Here is a 19,211-nt window from a genome sequence, read left to right on the forward strand (position 1 = left end):
AGTCATACAAGATTCTCCCCTCCCCCCAACTCCTTACTAACAGGAAAGCTGTACTTCCAACTCCTCTGTCACATTACTAATCCTTTGGGGGAAATGTCAATCAAATCTGCTGCCACTAAAGTATCATCACAGCTTTTTCTGGATGCATAACACAGGGAACGCAGAGGTTTATGACCAAATTGTACACCAAGAAAATCATTCCAGGTCAAAGCAGTTGAAGTGATGTGTTGCAGAAGCAGCCAAGAGACCAATTCCCCTCCCACACTTTCAGATAGGAAGCAGGATAGCAAACCAAGGGCTCGATGAGAAGCAGACCGACAGACACAACTCAAGGTTCCTCGCTCTACTGACATAAGAACTTAGATTAGAAGTAATTAGCTCTCACTTAGAAAACATGGAAAGAGTTAAACATTATGCATGCGAGGCTTCATTAAATCAGGTGAGATATATATATATTTGCCATCTCCAGAGACCAATTTCTGATGGGTACAGCACAAAAGCAAAAAAAAAAAAAAATTCTAATTAGCTGGAATACATGCAACCAGTCAGAGCAGCGGAAAACAATGACTGTGTACTACTGGGAGTGCAAACAAAGGATAAGTATTTGAAAATATTCTGCCACAGCATTCAGTCTTCTTTCCATGCCTCAAACCTAGTGATCACTAGTTCCCTCCACCAAAAAAAACACTCAAGCTGCTGAGCAAGAGAAGCCCAAATTGGAAGGGTTGAGTCTGGAGTTAGTATCATTCACTCACCCAACTAACTGAGAATCTAGATGTAGTTGTCGGCAAGCTGCTGTATTCTCTGTTGACCTCCAGTTTTTCCCAGACATGTGTTATGGCACAACCTAGACCGCTGGATGTGCAAAGTCAAAGTGTTATTGAGGTTTAACTATTAAGCGTATATTGGTTAAGCTGACTCATGAGGACCTTGGGTAAGCCTAACAGAACTTGGGTAAGCCTAACAAGCAATCCCTATGGATTGCTGCCTTGTCGTGGCGAGAGGGCTTGCGCGGTTCAATGAGGCTGTGGGCTATGCCATGCAGGGCCACCCAAGATGGACAGGCCACAGCTGAGAACCCAGACAAAATGTGATCCACTGGAGAAGGAAATGGCAAACCACTCCAGTATCGTTGCCAAGAAAACCCCATGGACAGTAACAAAAGGCTAAAAGATATGGCGCTGGAAGATGAGCCCCTCATATCAGAAGGTGCCCAATATGCTACTGGGGAAGAGCGTTCAAGTAACCACAGAAAGAGTGAAGCGGCTGGGCCAAAGCCAAAAGGACGCTCAGCTGTGGATGTGTCTGAGGGTGAAAGAACAGTCTGATGCTGCAAAGATCAATACTGCATCAAGACGTGGAATGTAAGATCTATGAATCAAGGTAAGCTAGATGTTGTCAAACAAGAGATGACAAGACTGAACATCGACATCTTGGGAATCAGTGAACTAAAATGGACGGAAATGGGTGAATTTGACTCAGAGGATCACTACATCTATGATTGTGGCCAAGAGTCCTGTAGAAGAAATGGTGTGGCCTTTATAGTTAACAAGAGAGTGAGGAAGGCAGTAATGGGATATAATCTCAAAAATGACAGAATGATCTCGGACTGTATCCAAGGCAAACCATTCAATATCACAGTAATCCAAGTCTATGCCCCAAACACTGATGCAGAGGAGGCTGAAGTGGACCAGTTCTATGAAGATCTACAACACCTTCTAGAATTAACACCAAAAAAAGATGTCCTCCTCATCATAGGAGTCTGGAATGCCAAAGTGGGAAGTCAAAAGGTAACCAGAACGACTGGTTTGGCCTTGAAGAACAAAAAGAAGCTGGGCAAAGGCTAATAGAGTTTTGTCAAGAGAACAAGCTGGTCATAGCGAACACCCTCTTCCAACAACCTAAAAGGCGACTCTACACGTGGACATCACCTGATGGGCAACAAAGAAATCAGACTGATTATATACTCTGCAGTCAAAGATGGAGAAGCTCCTTACAGTCAGCAAAAACAAGACCTGGAGCTGACTGCGGCTCAGATCATGAGCTACTCATTGCAAAATTAAGGCTTAAACTGAAGAAAACTGGGGAAGCCATTAGGCCATTCAGGTTTGACCTTTATCACATCCCTTGTGAATATACAGTGGAGGTGAAGAATAGGTTTAAGGGACTAGAGTTGATAGAGTGCCAGAATAACTTTGGACGGAGGTTCGTGACATTGTACAGAAGGCAGCAATCAGCACCATCCCAAAGAAAAAGAAATGCAAGAAAGCAAAGTAGCTGTCTGATGAGGCTTTACAAATAGCTGAGGGAAGAAGGAAAGCGAAAGGCAAAGGTGAAAAGGAAAAATTCACCCAAATGAATGCAGATTTTCAGAGAACAGCAAGGAGAGATAAGGAGGCCTTCCTGAAGGAATCATGCAAAGCAATACAGGAAAATAATCGAATGGGAAGGACAAGAGATCTCTTCAAGAAAATTGGAGAAATCAAGGGAACGTTTCGTGCAAAGATGGCTATGATAAAGGACAAAAATGGTAGGGACCTAACAGAAGCAGAAGAGATCAGGAAGAGGTGGCAAGAATACACAGAAGAATTATACAAGAACGATCTCAATGCCTTGGACAACCATTACAGTGAAATCAATGACCTCAAGCCAGACATCCTGGAGTGTGAAGTCAAATGGGCTTTAGAAAGCATTACTAACAACAAAGCGAGTGGAGATGATGGTATCCCAGTTGAGCTATTCAAAGTCCTACAGGATGACACTGTTAAAGTGATGCATACATTATGTCAACAAATTTGGAAAACACAACAGTGGCCACAGGATTGGAAAAGATCAGTTTATATTCCAATCCCAAAGAAGGAATCCCAAGGAATGTTCAAACTATCAGGCCATTGCACTCCTTTCACATGCCAGCGAGGTCATGTTAAAGATCCTACAAGCTAGGCTTCAGCAGTATGTAGATCAGGAGCTACCAGAAGTTCAAGCTGGGTTTCGGAGAGATAGAGGAACTGGAGATCAAATTGCCAACATTCGATGGATTATGGAGAAAGCACGGGAGTATCAGAAAAACGTCTATTTCTGTTTCATTGACGATGCTAAAGCCTTTGATTGTGTGGATCACAACAAACTGTGGCAAGTCCTTAAAGAGATGAGAGTACCAGACCACCTCACATGTCTCCTGAGAAACCTGTATAAGGGTCAAGAAGCAATTGTCAGAATAGGATATGGAACAACTGATTGGTTTAGAATAGGAAAAGGAGTATATTGTCACCCTGCTTATTTAATTTATATGCAGAGTACATCATGTGGAATGCTGGCCTGGATGAAGCACAAGCCGGAATTAAGATTGCTGGGAAGAACATCAACAACCTCAGATATGCAGATGACACCACTCAAATGGCAGAGAGTGAGGAGGACCTAAAGAACCTCTTGTTGAGGGTGAAAGAGGACAGTACAAAAGTAGGCTTGAAACTCAACATAAAAAAAACTAAGATCATGGCATCTGGCCCCATCACACCTTGGCAAATAGAAGGGGAAGACATGGAAGTAGTGACAGACTTCACATTTCTGGGATCCAAGATCACTATAGATGGTGACTGTAGCCATGAAATTAAAAGACGTTTGCTCCTTGGGAGGACAGCTATAGTGAACCTGGGCAGTATAATAAAAAGAAGAGGCATCACCCTGCCAACAAAAGTTCGTATAGTCAAAGCGATGGATGGTATTCCCAGTAGTAATGTATGGCTGTAAGAGCTGGACCATAAGGAAGGCCGAGCGCAGAAGAATAGATGCTTTTGAGATGTGGTGCTGGAGAAGACTCTTGAGAGTCCCTTGGACTGCAAAAAGATCAAATCAGTCAGTCCTAAGGAAAATCAACCCAGACTGTTCCCTGGAAGGTCAGATGCTGAAGCTCAAATACTTTGGCCACCAAATGAGAAGGAAGCACTCACTGGAGAAGACCCTGATGCTAGGAAAGACAAAAGGCAGAAAAAGGGGACGGCAAAAAATGAGATGGCTGGACAGTGTTACTGATGTAACAAACACGAATTTGAGCAGACTTCGGAGGATGGTGGAAGATAGGAGGGCCTGGCGTGACTTTGTCCATGGGGTTGCAAAGAGTCGGACTCGACTGTGTGACTGAACAACAACAGACTGAAGGACTCATTTGTAGAATAGGACTTGCCTATGTCAGCTTAAAATATTTTAACTACAAAAGCAATACAGATAAGAAATTCATACAATGAAGCTACACTTGGAAACTTGATTAACTGCCCTGCACTCAAACAGGCCAGGTTTAACACTGAACAATCTTCTTCCTACATTACCCAAGGACAATAATAATTAGAAGTGGCATAAAACTGACATGAACAGCTAGCAAATGTTCGCCAACTTAGAACTGGATTCTGGAGTTTACCCAAACATTGGAACAGACTGAAATATGGAAATGTGATGGTGTATGTTAGCTTTATTTTGGTGTTTTATACCATGAGCTTTATGCCAAGCTTTAGCAAAGTCCTCTTTTTTACTGGTGGGCCCCCAAAATATTGCAAACATAGCACTAGAAGCCACAAAAATCACAAAAGCAGGACCAAGTTTATGTATTTTATGGGGGAAAGGGCTGAGACGCAGAGGCAGAGTATCTACTTTGCATGCAGAAGGTCCCATGCATCTCTAGTTAAAAGTATCAGCTTTTAACTGTAGGTGAAAGACCTACAAGACCCAGGAAAGCCACTGCCAGTCAGAGCAGACAATACTAACCAATGGTCTGACTATACAGAAGACAGCTTCACATGTGTTTATGCGGGGGGGGGGTTGTAGTAGGAACTCCTTTGCATATTAGGCCACACACCCCTGATGTAGCCAATCCTCTAAGAGCTTACAGGGCCTACTGTAAGCTCTTGGATGATTGGCTACATCAGGGGCCTAATATACAAATGAGTTCCTGCTACCCAAAAAAGCCCTGTTTTATGTAAATTACACTTAACTAGAATATGAAAGACTACTACGTCAGGTAGGGTTGCCAAGTCCAATTCAATACATGTCTGGGGTCTTTGGGGGTGGAGCCAGGATACTTTGGGGGTGGAGCCAAGAGACATTAGGGGTGGAGCCAAGAGCAAGGGTGCGACAAGCAGAAGTGAACTCCAAATGGAGTTCCGGCCATCACTTTTAAAGGGACCGCACACCTTTTCAATGCCTTCCTTCCATAGGAAATAATGGATAGGGGCACCTTCTCTGGGGGCTAATTGAAACTTGGGTGGTATTTTGGGGAGAGGCACTGAATGCTATACTGGAAATTTGGTGCCTCTACCTCAAAAACAGCTGCCCCCAGAGCCCCAGATACCCGCGGATCAATTCTCCATGATTTTCTATGGGAATAAGTCTCCATAGGGAGTGCCCAGCAGACATTTCCCACCTCCCCCCTGCTTTCTGATGACCCCGTAGCAAGGGAAGGGCCTTCAAACTGGGGGATCCCTTGACCCCACCTGGGGATCGGCAACCCTAGGCAGGACCTGGGGATCCAACCGGAATTGCAACACATCTCCAGACTATAGAGATCAGTCCCCCTGGAGAAAATGGATGTTTGCCGGGGGGGCGGGGGAGGCTCCAGGGCTTTTTTTTAGCAGGAACACAGTTCCGAATGGCTTTGTACCAGGGGTGTGGCCTAATATGCAAATGAGTTCCTGCTGGGCTTTCTCCACAAAAAGCCCTATGTGAAACGATGGTGATGTCAAGGGGTGTGGCCCAATATGCAAATGAGTTCCTGCTGGGGGTTTTTCCCTAACCAAAAAGCCCTGGTGTGCTCTATGACATTGCACCCCATTGGGGCCCCCATCCTCCAGTCCAACACTCTGGGCCACACATAGGGTTGCCAAGTCCAATTCAAGAAATATCTGGGGACTTCGGGGGTGGAGCCAGGAGACACTGGGGGGTGGAGCCATAAGCAAAGTTCTGACAAGCACCATTGAACTCCAAAGGAAGTTCTGGCCATCACATTTAAGGGGACCACATACCTTTTTAATGCCTTCCCTACATTAGAAATAATGAAGGATGGGGCACCTTCTTTTCGAGCTCATGGTTAAGGCCCTCACTTCCTCCGGCAGTTGCTATCGAGAAGGCTCTCTCTCTGGTGGTCTTCCCATTCTGCCTTACTCTGTGGCCCGGTTGCTAAAAGGCCACGGACCGGTACTGGTCCACGGACCAGGAGTTGGGGACCCCTGCACTAAAAGCCCAATAGGATATTTTCATGTCTTTCTGTACATATTTTCCATAAACAGTCCAGACAAGCCATTTCTAGCCTCTGATCAGGAAGAGGGTGTGGTTCAAAGTACATTCACAAAAAGGCTTTTTATTTTTTTACAACTAAGCCGAATCTTTAGTCATATGGACCTCCTCAACAATTATCAGGACATACCAACGCCTAAAGAAAGCTTTGCATAAAAGGACAGAAAGCTCACTACAATAAAGACTTGTTATAATAAGCTGCATTGTTCAATATTCAGAAAAACTGGTGCTTCAACAGTTACGTATTTTCATAGTATGTTCCTATACATTTATGCTATTTGTCCTTTTTTATGACACAGTATGTAGTATGAAGGACAGCAAAAAGGAAAGGGAAATGCTAGAGGAGATGCTACCATTATTCTTGATTATTCATGATTAGGAAAAGGAAAGGTCCCCTGTGCAAGCACCAGTCGTTTCCAACTCTGGGGTGACGTTGCTCTCACAATGTTTTCATGGCAGACTTTTTACGGGGTGGTTTGCCATTGCCTTCCCCAGTCAACTATACTTCCCCCCCCCCAGCAAGCTGGGGACTCATTTTACCGACCTCGGAAGGATGGAAGGCTGAATCAACCTTGAGCCGGCTACCTGAAAACCCAGCTTCCGCCAGGGATCGAACTCAGGTCATGAGCAGAGCTTAGGACTGCAGTACTGCAGCTTTAACACTCTGCACCATGGGGCTCTTCTATTCATGATCAGAAGAGTAGTCAATTCCACCTGATGAAAGTATTCATTAAATGCCACTTGCTCTGTGAGCCGAAATGCAAGGCACCAATGAAGACACCAACTCAAACAAAATTAAATCAGGACTAAACTAAGCCTGATCCTTTAGAGGAGCCCCCCTCCACAGTTTTATCATTACACTGCTTGTTAGGTTTACTCATATGTTAAGTTATCTTAAATATGTTCATTTCAAAGGCTCAATTAAATTATGACTTACTCTCATATAAATACAGTTAAGTTAGGACCAAATTTTAACACTTTACTGCATGTCATACATTACACCAGCTGCTCCACTGCTGAAAATGTCTCTCAACTGATACAACCAGACCCTTTCTCATCATATCTGGAAATACATGTTCATGCAACTAAGAAGTCTGTAAGGTGACACTTGTCCCTTAATGAATGTTCTCCATCACAGGAGAACATATTACAACTCCAGCATTAACACTGTCGCACATTTGCGGATACAGGTGCAACTTCAGAGGTCATCTATGACGAGTGCAGAAATCAACAAAGTATTTAAAATGTACACACTTATTTACATAATTTGCCCCCCTCCAAATCCTGTAAATTCTTTGTAAATGAGCAAAGAGCCATTTAACAAATTACAGGGAAGACATATATGCCCCTTGCATTTTCTCAAGTACCGATAAGAAAGAATACCTCAGTCAGACATCCTGAAACTGGTAAACCAGTCTTAAGCAGCTTAACATACTTCCAAATTATGTGTAATATCCCCATCTGGTGGCTGGACCACACAGAATAATACCAAACTATCGCTCAAGATGCACATGTCCCTCTTCAAACTCTTCCCAGCAGCCAAATATCTTCTGATCTTTCCCCACAAGTAAGGAAAAGCCTTCCTAGGGTTTCCCAGGTCTTGATCCAGCATCTGTGAGGATCACACTGAAGTTAAATAATGTTTTTAACAATTAGCTCCCAACCTTAATTAAAAAGAGGAATAAACTAAGGGGAAAGAGGGCTGTAGATCACACAAAGCTTTATGCATAACACTCTGTTCAATCATCAGCTACTGGAAGATAAGTGAACACTTAGCTAAACCATACAGCTGTATAATGACCCACCGATTCATTTGAAGCAGGCCCTAGAAAATCTACTCTTGGAAGCAAGAAAGAGATTCACATGAAAAAATCACATGGGAGGATCACACACTTTGCAAGTTCTCAAATACTTACCAGAATATTCTTGAGTATAAACACATGAACTTGCCTCATACTGAATCAGACCACTGGTTCATGAAAGTTGGTATTTCTGCTCAGAGTGGCAGCACTTGTCCTGAGTCACAGTCTTTCACATCACCAGCCATCTGATCTTTCTACTGGAGATTGAACCTAGGGATCTTCTGCATGTCTGACAGATGTTCTACTACTGAGCTACAATTCATCTCCAAAGCATTCCTCTACTTTTTGATAAGCTACATTTACAGTTGCTAAATATTCTGCAGTTATTTCTAATAAGCTTGTAGTTAGCATTATACTGGCAATGTCAGGAAAAGGGAACATCACAGCAGTATATCACTAGAGTCCTAGCATTATAAAGTTTCTTAAAATCTCATCTGTTACATGTAAACAAAACTCAAAAGTTAGGCACCCATCCCATTTGCACAGTCAGTACACTCTCTGGTGCCAAACTAGTTGCAGAATCGCGCCTATATGATCTTTGTTTTCTCTTAATCATCAGTACCAGCAAATCATTACCCATATCGCTTTAATACAGCAAAAAGAGTTATGAAACAAGAATCCCAATTCCTATAAGAGCCTCACACTTTCTATACATTTTCTAACTCCACAACCCCTGCTTGTTCTCTTTGAAAATACACCATGAAACCTAGAATCAGACTATAAAAATTAACAAGTTAATTCCACAATGAAAAATCAACCTACCACATCTTACACCAAAACTTCCTGGAATACAACACTTCATTTCAGACCCAAATTTATATCAAATTTATATCCTGCTCCCTCTCCTCCAAACAGGACTTTGGGGTTGCTAACAGCATTCAAAATACACCAATAAAAACAATACAAAGATACAATAAATAATCTTTAAAATATAAAATTGTTAAAAAATCTATCCACTATCAAGCAAGATAGGATATTCTCATTTTCACTTGTTGTACCTTGACTACTCTGCCCATATTCCATTTTCATTCACACCAATGCCTTTTCAAATATCCCAGTTAAGTGCAAGCACATCTTTTCTTTCAGCATCTTACTTAACACTGCCCTTTCAGAGACAGCTCCAACTTCACAGCTCACCAAGTACTTAACATGTTTCCCCCCTCTTCTTCTAGATCAGTGGTCCAACTTTTTTCAGCCTCTGGGCACCTTTGGAATTCTGACACAAGATGGTGACTGCAACAATAAAATGGTTACCACCACAGGAGACAGATCCACACACAAAGGAAGTCTCAATGCAGGCAACAAGAGAAGTAATTTTTAAAAAAAAAATTGGGAAAGGAGTGATAGGGAGAATAAAACCAACACTGTGGTAGTAGCTGCTGACCAAACAACATTGTTTTGATTTGCATACTCAATCAGATCTCCAATGGCCAATCAGAAGCCTGTTTTCTAAAAACACCTGCTAAGTTCCAGGAATGGTGTTGATGGGTGCCTTGTTGGGGATCCCTATACTAGATGAAGACATTTCATATTCAGTATTGGAAAAAACAATTCCCATTTCTAGAAAGGACATCCATCTCAGTAGCTCAGCATGTCAACAGCAACCCTTCTCTATTACATTTTTGAAAATAAATTAATCAGTTGACTTCAGAAACGTTAGCTGACCACCTTAAAAATACTATGTCTTGATGCCACACAACGGAAATTCAAAATACAAATTCATTGGCCATTTGCTATGTTCCAGTCCTGAATTCAGCCTTCACACTCACCATCTCTGTTGTTGTAGTTTTAGGGCCTTGTACACATTGTTCTACCATAAATAAATACTAATTCCTCTAAAGGGAAGTAGCCCTGAATCACTATCAATCCTGAACCCACATAATACAAATTTAGGTAAGTAACAGTACCCTAACAGGGAATGCTAAACTGGACAAAACAGCATTTATAATCAAAGCCTACGTTTTCTTAAATTTTCAGCCTGCAGAAGTCAGATGGTAGCTAGTACCTCAAGACCATTCTTCACTTTAAATGCCTTAGAATCATAGAGTTGGAAGGGACCTCCAGGGTCATCTAGTCCAACCCCCTGCACAATGCAGGAAATTCACAAACACCTCCCTCTAAATTCACAGAATAAGCACAGCTGCCAGATGGCCATCTTGCCTCTGTTTAAAAACCTCCGAAGAAGGAGAGCCGACCACCTTCCAAGGAAGGCTTGTTTCACTGAGGAACTGCTCCAACTTCCTAACGTTTAATCAAAAAAACTTCTGATTTAATTCCAACCCGTTGGTTCTGTCCAACCTTCTGGGCAACAGAAAACAACTCCACGCCATCCTGTCTATGACAGCCCTTCAAGTACTTGACCATAGTTGACATATCAGCTCTCTGTCGTCTCCTCTCCAGGCTAAACGTGCCCAGCTCCTTCAGCCTTTCCTCCTAGGACTTGGTCTCCAGACCCATCACCGTCTTCGTCGCCCTCCTCTGGACACGTTCAGCTTGTCTACACCCTTCTTAAACCCCCCAAATCGAACACAATACTCTAGGGGAGGTCTGACCAGAGCAAAGCGGCACCATCACTTTGTGGGATCTGGACACTATACGTCTGTCGGCAGAGCCCAAAATCACATTTCCCTTGCTTGGGCCCGGACTGGAGCCTTCAAATCACAGCAGAAAGGGCAGACATTTCACTCCCTGCAGTACAGATCAGGGCTGCTTTCGCTAGACAAAGGCCCGACACACACACCCAACCATCCAAGGAGGTAGGAAGCTTCAAGCCTGCTGTGCCCCCCCCCCCGCCCTCCCCATACCCTTTTTGAAAACCACCCAGCCTGTTACTCCCCTCACCTCCAGCCTCCATCTTGCCAGTCTAGAATGTGGCCTCCTCTGCACTTGGCCTATGGCTCCCCAGAAGGGTCAATCTGTAACAAACACCACTTGTCAGTGCTGTGGGAGAGAGATGCTTAACGAGAGGCAAAGCGATAAATACAGCACACCAGAGATTTTCAGACAGACACTGGAAGAAATAAGACAATAGCAAACTAGGAGTCTGCCTTTGTCAGAGTCTTGAGAAATGAAAGAACAATACATCGATTCCTAGGCTCAATAGAAATCCCGACAACACAGAGGGGGTGTGGCCTGTTCACATGTGACCACTCTCCGGCACACAGTTGCCTTTTCATTTGTGTTATATAAAGGAACTAGGCTTCTTGTTTGAAGGTCAGGTGATCAGATTGTGTGTTTCTCCACTACGACAGCAATTTTATTTTAGGGAAAACAAGGATATGGTTTCCATGATTTTGTAATTACAAGACTCGACTACCTTTAAAGAGTGCTCAAAAACTTGACACAAATGAAGCAACCAAACTCTTAAATTGATGTTGGTCATAAAGAAAACTTTATACCCATGTTTAAATATTTGTGGAGTTTATCAATTTGTTTACCGGTATTTTTTGATCTTGTTTTAAGTCTTAAATAGCATGGGCTTAAGAGTAAATGAAAGTATCTCCACCAGTATGTTCACCCCAACATGCATTAAGATCATCAGAAAAGTTGTCATTGTTTGCTGAAGTACAGGCAAGGAGAAATAGAATACAGGCCTTCTCCATGGTGGCACCATCACTTCAGAACTCCTAGCTTATGGAGATGTACCTGATAAGCTCTCTTGTGAGCCTTGAAGAACAATGTACACAAAACATACCTTTCATTGAAGATCTGTGGGATACTACTTGTTGATTTTATACATTCACTTTTAGTGTTCTAATAATTCTAAATTGTGTGAGCAGCGGTGAGTCATCCTAAACTAAGTGCACAGAACATAAATATTTGAATAAGACTGCATACTGCACTTGTTGCTCCATCAGCCTTCTCCACCAGTCCTCCCAAGTTGGGGGAGTACAGTAAAAAACAAGCAAAGCTACATGCTATGTTTTGAGCAGCACCTATCACAATAATACCCTAGGCCTGTGATTTTACCTAACAAGACCAGGAGGATTATTAGTCATTGTTCCTGCTCCAGTATAATAGCAGGTAGAATAGCTCTCATACTTGAGCCATATTTTGCTGGAAGAAGGATGCATTGTTCTAACTCATTCCTTGGGGGTGCTATTTGGGTAAAAACATAGCCTATAAATGCTTTAAATAAAATAAATAACTAGAATTGTTTGAGATAGCAGTTCATAGATGAGGTTTTAGAAACCTGAAGGATATCACAGCTGTAGGAAGTGCCTGATCTTGCCTGCAAAAGTCTATAGACCTCCCCTTCAAGCAAATGAATATGGATCAAATAACTTACAAAATATACAATGTACATAATGTTCAAACCATTATATTCATCTGTATTGTGTGCACCGAATCACAAACAGCTGTAATTATTCCTAGAGCATGTACATGCAATGTTGCTTACCTTCTTCTATGTGACGTGGCTAAATATTTGATCTATTTACATACTTTGACCTGCAAAGTAGCCCAGAGGCTTAGTTCCCAAGGGAGCATTCCCATTACCCCATGCTTACTTTAGAGTACTATGAGAAATCATCTATACTATGTGATGGTTTCAACTACAGGACATACTACTTTTGAAGGCTTGTACACACCTTCAAGCCCTGTAAATCTGATCCATCCCTGGAGAATTCCATACTTGCCAAAAATCTAACTACCTACTTCTGTGTTCTATCTTCCTTTGTCTTCCTGCACTTTTGATTTACTAGCCCAAGACCCTTGTAACATCTGGGACGCAAGCACACCCTTTCCTGAAGACAAATTTTATCATGTAACTGCTGGAGGCTACTGATTAGGAGAACAGTTAGGTCTCTTAAGTCTTGCTTGTAACGCAGAAATTCTGTTTCACACATATGTCAAATGTGGTGTGGTTTACTTTTTACTTTCTTCTCTACATCTTTTGAGAGGACCTTAGAGTTATAGTCTATTTCCAATTCCCCATTCTAGGAAGTTTTTTTTTTTTTTGCTGCTTGCCCTGCATAACAAGAATAGAGCACATTCTGAATGCTTGTCTTCTTCTAGGAACTCATTATGTTCTCATTCGTCTCCCAAACTATGACCTCTGTAAAAGTTGAATTTATAATCAGAATAAAATGCCTCAGTGTTCACTGACAAGGCTGCCAATGGAAAAGAAATCTGGACCTCCCAAGCTTTATATTCAGTTGTGAAATCATGGACAAACTGGACCATAAAGCCACTCACATATTTTTGAAATTAGATAAATCTGTTCCATTACCATTGGCAGTAGAATGTGAACTACTGAACTACCATCTAGCAGTCTTCACTTGTCTAATCAACTACAGTGAGCAGTAAGTAGTGTGTAGCTTTTAAAAATGGGTTTGTAGATACACAAACTTTAATTAAGAAACTCTATTTAATTTATGTCCTAACATTTGGGTACATGGTATGTTATAGAGTAACAAACTCAAGACTGGAAGCTCCCTGTGGTTGGGTCCTATATGAATTTAGACAAGATGAGGCACAAAGACACTATAGAGAAGGGGTGTAAAACTCATTTGTTATGAGAGCTGGATCTGACATAAATGAGACCTTATTGGGTCGGGCCATGTGTATTGCAAAATGTTATCCCAGGCAGTGGAGATATAAACTTTATAAAGGACACAGACAAACACAATTTGTGTGTGTGTAAGTTGCAAACCTACTTTTGATTTATTGACATTCATTACAGAAATCTCATGGTCAATGCTTTGAGCCTAAGACCCAGGGGAAAACATGAAATGGCTGGGCATTGCGAGCTTCTGTATGTAAGTTGCTTCATGTGCTGGTCAGTCAATGGAGAAAATCAAGGCTTTGCTCTGTAGCTCTGGTGCACTTGAGCAAGCCTGGCAAAGCAAGCTGCAATGCAGACGGAAGCAAGAGAGAGAAGGAAGCAGATGACAGTAAGTTGCTCACGGGCCTGATAGGAGTCCTCTGGGAGCCTCATCTGGTCCTTGGGCTGGCCATTTGACACCCCTGCTATAGAGGAAGAGGACACTTATCTTTAATTTTTCATGTAAACTTTCATTTGCTGCTTCCCATAAGCAAGTTTGAGCACAACTGCTTGAGCAGCTTACTGTGCTGCTCACAGGCACAAGTATGTGAATATCAGTGCAAAACTGAATGACTTGAGATAAGCTTCCTTTTTTTGAAAATCAGGTTTCTAGGCCTCAAGGTTGCAAACAAAAAATTGGGTGGGGTGGCAAGACCTCATGGAAATCTTAGCAAGCAAAGGCTGACACAAGCTGAGCAGGGGAAGAAGACACAGTGCTCTGTATATTTTGCCCTTTCATGGAACTTGGAGAACAAAACAAGATGAAATCAAATGTGAATGTATACGAATTGCTGCTGTTTTTGTTATAGAACGTGGATTGCTTTAGAGAATTTTAAAGGAAAATCCAGATTCATACGCCCCCTCCCTTTTAGGACATCACATCCAATCAGAAGCTCAGTTTATCATAGTCTGCACAGCAACTGTCCAGGCAATGGTTTTCAATGCCAAACTAGACACCAGCAGGAAATTCATAAATTAGAGTTACCCCCTTCTAACACCACTGGCTTCAGTGGACTAAGAATGGTGTGACTTTGCTTAGGATGGTGCTGTTAGCACTTGTACATTACCTTGTACTATATTTTTACTTTAAACAGACATTTAGAGAGCTGCAAAGAACCTCCATCCATGGTGGCAGAATATAATAAATATTAATCATGTCAACTAATCCAGTTTCTGTTTTAAAACTCTCAATGAAGGAGATTCACAACACTTATACAAGAAGCAAATCATTCATATACACACAACATTGCACATACTGTGATAGTTACCTTTTAAACTTACACGAACAAGATCAAAGCTTACCTTTCCAATTTATTTTTCAGGAGAGTCCATGCTTGACATTTTACACAGAACAGCTTGGCAGCCAAGCTACAGACACCTAGCTGTCCCATTATCATCATAACAGCACTGAAATTATATTTCATCCCAATATTCAAACAGCTTCATATATAGTATCCCAGTTTAATTAAAGTAGTGCTTTTTTGTCCTTAATTTTTGCCAAAACAGGGGATTTTTTTTATGATCAGCACAGATTCTGTAAATAGATGGTATATTGCAAAGCCTCCGCAATAGTGGTACTGTTCGGATTCTTTTTCTTCTACTCATGATGATCAGATAGTCTAGAAGGAATTCAACAGAATTTAATCCATGAAGAAGTTGGTGTATACAAGAGGAGAACTGCAGACACCAGTGAGTGCTCACACTGTCACTCAGCCTACTCAAATCTGCTTACCCTTGATTATTCCTTTGTTAATATTGTAAAGTTATTATCTGCCAAAACATCTTTGGTTATGAACAATACAAAATGTAACTTTGAATTTTGTACCAAATTCAATCAAATAATGCAACATTAAAGTATCTGTGTCTTGGCTTTCATATCCTGTGTTAACATCCTGTATGTAATTAGAACACGAATACTCATGTTTTGAGGTCACAGACATGCAAATATTTGCTCAGAATTTGGCATTTAGTGCAGTGCTTGGGTAACTGAAAACAAAATCACTTTCTAAAACATAACTGAACTTTAGGCTCTCACAGTATTCAGAACCATCACCGCAGAGTCTTCTTGAACAGGAACCAGTATTCATAAGCATATGGCATCTACGACCTACCCAGTGTTCCCTCAAAGTTGAGTTAGTGTGAGCTAGCTCACAGTTTTTTAGCTTCCAGCTCACACATTTTCATCTTAGCTCAAGAAAAATGGCCCCAGAGCAAACTAATTTATGCAGTAGCTCACAGCTTTAAGGCCAGGGGCTCACAAAGCAGGATTTCTGCTCACAAGACCACACAGCTTAGAGGAAGCATTAATTGTCTGTCCATCCCTTGCCATTTTCAACCACACGTCCATTTGACCCCTCACTCACCTATGCTTCTAATCTCTAAAAAGCTTCAAATTCCCCCCAAAGGAAAATACTGTGGGGAGAAAAAAACAAGCACATCTGTATAAATTATTGACTCATATACATTTATTGGAATACAGAATTTTAACTGCTTTACTATGCTATCTGTATTAACTCACATTTATTGGAATACAGAATTTGAACACTTACTATGCTTGTAACTATTCTGCTTTGTAATAAAGCAATTATGATTCAGGAATATGACACTCAGGAAGTTAAAAAAAACCTAGCTGTGACAGTGTAGAAGTTACTGGATGGACCAATAAATACATTAAAGATTGTTAGGCATTCCACAACCCTGATAACAGGTATCACAAGTACCTTAAAAAGGAAGAATAACACTTTGAGTAAGTCCTGCCCATTTTCCTTTGCACAGGGGTCATTAGGCACACAACCCATAGATCAGGGGTGGCCAAACTTGCTTAACATAAGAGCCACATAGAATAAATGTCAGATGTTTGAGAGCTGCAGGACATGAACATCAGATGAATGAAAGCAGGAAGGCAGGCAAGCAAATAGATTGGAGGGGGAGGGGTGGAAAGAAAGCAAATAACTTTAAATGCATTCTCCAAACTGCCAGCTGGCTTGGTTTGGAGAAGTGATTTAAAGAGAAAAAATGCCTTTTCCAAGTCAGCTGTTGGGGCGGTGGTGGCTTCGAGAGCCACACAATATGTATGAAGGAGCCACATGTGGCTCCTAAGCCACAGTTTGGCCAGGCTTGCCATAGATAAATCCTGCTATCCAGCTATTTGGAAAAGGGATGCCTCTGTGTGAGTGGCCCAAATCACAAGGTGATTCTGACTGAAGTGCAAATAGATGCTAAGTAGGGAAGAATACCCGGTCAGAGGCAGGAAGCAGCAGTTCCTCATTTCTGCCTACAGTTGTTGGGATGGCATGCTGAAGAAAAGACGAGTCAGTGTACAGTAGAAAGTTGAGAGCACAGGGATTGAGTGTAAGGGGCCTCCTTACCCAGCAGAGGAAGTTCAGAAGGTTAAGATGTCATTTGTGGTGACCACTAGCTCTTGCTTTGCAATGTTGACACACATATAATTTCCTCCTCCTCCCCTAATCTTCCCTTGAGGCATTATTTCATATATAAACACAGAACTGACATACAGAACACATGGACTGAATTGCACTGCTTCAGCATTCTGCTCATTTTCCCTCCCTTTCTAAATCTTTTCCCCCCATTTTTACTAACAAACTTAAGCCAAACTTACCAAAGGGTGTGTGTATTTACTAAAGTCAGGCATCATTTATCAGAAGCCAAGCTTTATACACCCATTACTCAGTTGAGAGGTTAACTGGATGACAGCCCTAAGGATTGAGAACAAACCAGCATTGTTTAAAATGGGCAATAAATTATGTGATGGAAGGATGCCACAGAATGCCACAAGTTCCCCAAGGTGAAAGGGGGGTGAGTGGGAATTTTCAATCTTTCTCATAGAGTTCTTCTCCAACATCAGCAATCTGGCTGTCCTGCAAAAGTCAGTTGATGACTGCAAGATCCTCCCTTCAATTTCCAGCAAGGCAGTCCATGCAGAACTTTCTGCCTCCACATTTCAGTAAGCTATGTAATACTTTCTGCTCTGTATATAGAATCTCCACTGGATGGCCACCTTCCTTCCTTCCTGCCTGACCAGCTCCATTCTGCAGCTTTTCTCCGTTCTGTCTCTCTTGAATTAAGTAGCCTTCATTTGTGCTTAACAGAGCCAGCTGTCTATGAACACGGACCTGTCATGCCTGCCTAAAAGTAATAGCAAAAGATGTTATTATTAGTGCATATTCCGAACCTGAAAAAAAAGCAAACTAAATAATCACGCATAGAAACTAAATATACTATAAAAGATAAAATAGTGGTTTTATAGCTATGAAGCCAGTCAACACGTCTAAGCAGAAAAGCTACAAAATAGATATGATTAAAGAAACACCGCTGATAAGGTTTTAAATGCAGATGTGGCCAGGTGAGAAGGTCTTGATACAACACCTTAAGAAAAAAAGGTAGCATTAACAAAAAATAAAAAAAATCCAGGAGCACACAGGAGACAAACTGCGAGCGACTGTCTCCGTCAAAAGACACCCTCAACCAAAACATCAAAAGGGAATGGCCAGAGCAAGGCAACGGTGGCACAAAACTCAAGGCTCGGAAGGGCGATTCCACGTAGCAAAGCTGCCCCAGCGCTTCCCTGGAAGACGCAGACGAAGGAAGCACAAGACAAGCTCCGGCCCTGCACGCCCAGAGGCCTGGCTAAGTCCAGCGGCGCCCTCCGCCACACTTCCTGCTTGGCGCAGGGAGGCCACTCACTCCGGCCGGCTGCCGCACTTACCGCTCTCGAGCTCTCCGCCCTTCTTGGCCGTGGCCGCGTTGCCCATGGCCAGGCGGGGCTGGGCCCGCGGGGAGGGGGCGCTCTCCCCGCTCTCTCGCTCGGTCCAGGCGGAAGGAGGCTCCGGCCGGGCCCAGCCAGGCCCAATCCCCCCGCCCCTGCCGGACCGCGTCTTCCCCGCCCCGCCCCTCCCCGGCCGTCGCGGCGCCTCTGCGATCTGGCACGCCATTGGCTGCCAAGGCGGCTCTCCCTCGCTCATTGGCTGCATCGGCGCAGGCCAGCCCCTATTGGTCTTCGGTTAGTGACGAGCTCGCGCAAACGCCCGGCCTCCTCGCGCGCAAGACTTTCGGGCTGAAGCCGCGCGGCTCTGCCGCTATTCTGATTGGCTAATGGCAGCGTTATGGTTTCGCCCCTTTAGGAGGAAGATGCGCTCGGCTGGCGGGGAGGGGGGGGGTGAGGGCGGGGCGTTCTATATTTAGAAGAGCGGGATGGAGCGCGCTCGAGGAATGCGCGGGGCGGAGGGCGCGGTGCAAACCGAGCAGGTTGCGAGGGATCTGCGGTGACTGTGAAATAATCGGCCCGGGGAGGGGGACGGTTGTTGGCAGAAGGAAAAGCATCCCGTTGTGCTGCAGGCAGAGGGATTCGCTGCTTGCCCCGTGCGACCCGGAGTAATTAGTATCGGCTACATCGTTTCATGGCTGCGGTGTTAGGAGCTATGCTAGGATAAACTGAACTAAACTGACCTGTAGCCATCTAGCCATCTTATGTATGATTATGATCCATAGTACCTTATAGCACC

At 42.9% G+C, this 19,211-nt stretch overlaps 1 protein-coding gene across 2 annotated transcripts in view; it reads right to left on the reverse strand.

Moving 5' to 3' along the window:
- PRKACA (protein kinase cAMP-activated catalytic subunit alpha) overlaps window positions 1–18,585 on the reverse strand; it is a 135,594-nt gene extending 117,009 nt beyond the window's left edge. Inside the window, exon 1 of one of the 2 annotated variants that reach the window (XM_060240691.1) lies at window positions 18,416–18,585. In XM_060240691.1, coding sequence (XP_060096674.1) covers window positions 18,416–18,461 — 46 coding nt within the window. In that variant the 5' untranslated portion in view covers window positions 18,462–18,585. Of the gene's footprint in view, window positions 1–10,985; window positions 11,066–18,415 lie in introns of those variants that run through there. The other variant, XM_060240693.1, reaches the window with a different exon arrangement.
- Between the last annotated feature and the right edge of the window lie 626 nt (window positions 18,586–19,211).

This window comes from Heteronotia binoei, chromosome 5 (assembly GCF_032191835.1).
Source record: "Heteronotia binoei isolate CCM8104 ecotype False Entrance Well chromosome 5, APGP_CSIRO_Hbin_v1, whole genome shotgun sequence".
NCBI classification, from domain to species: domain Eukaryota; kingdom Metazoa; phylum Chordata; class Lepidosauria; order Squamata; family Gekkonidae; genus Heteronotia; species Heteronotia binoei.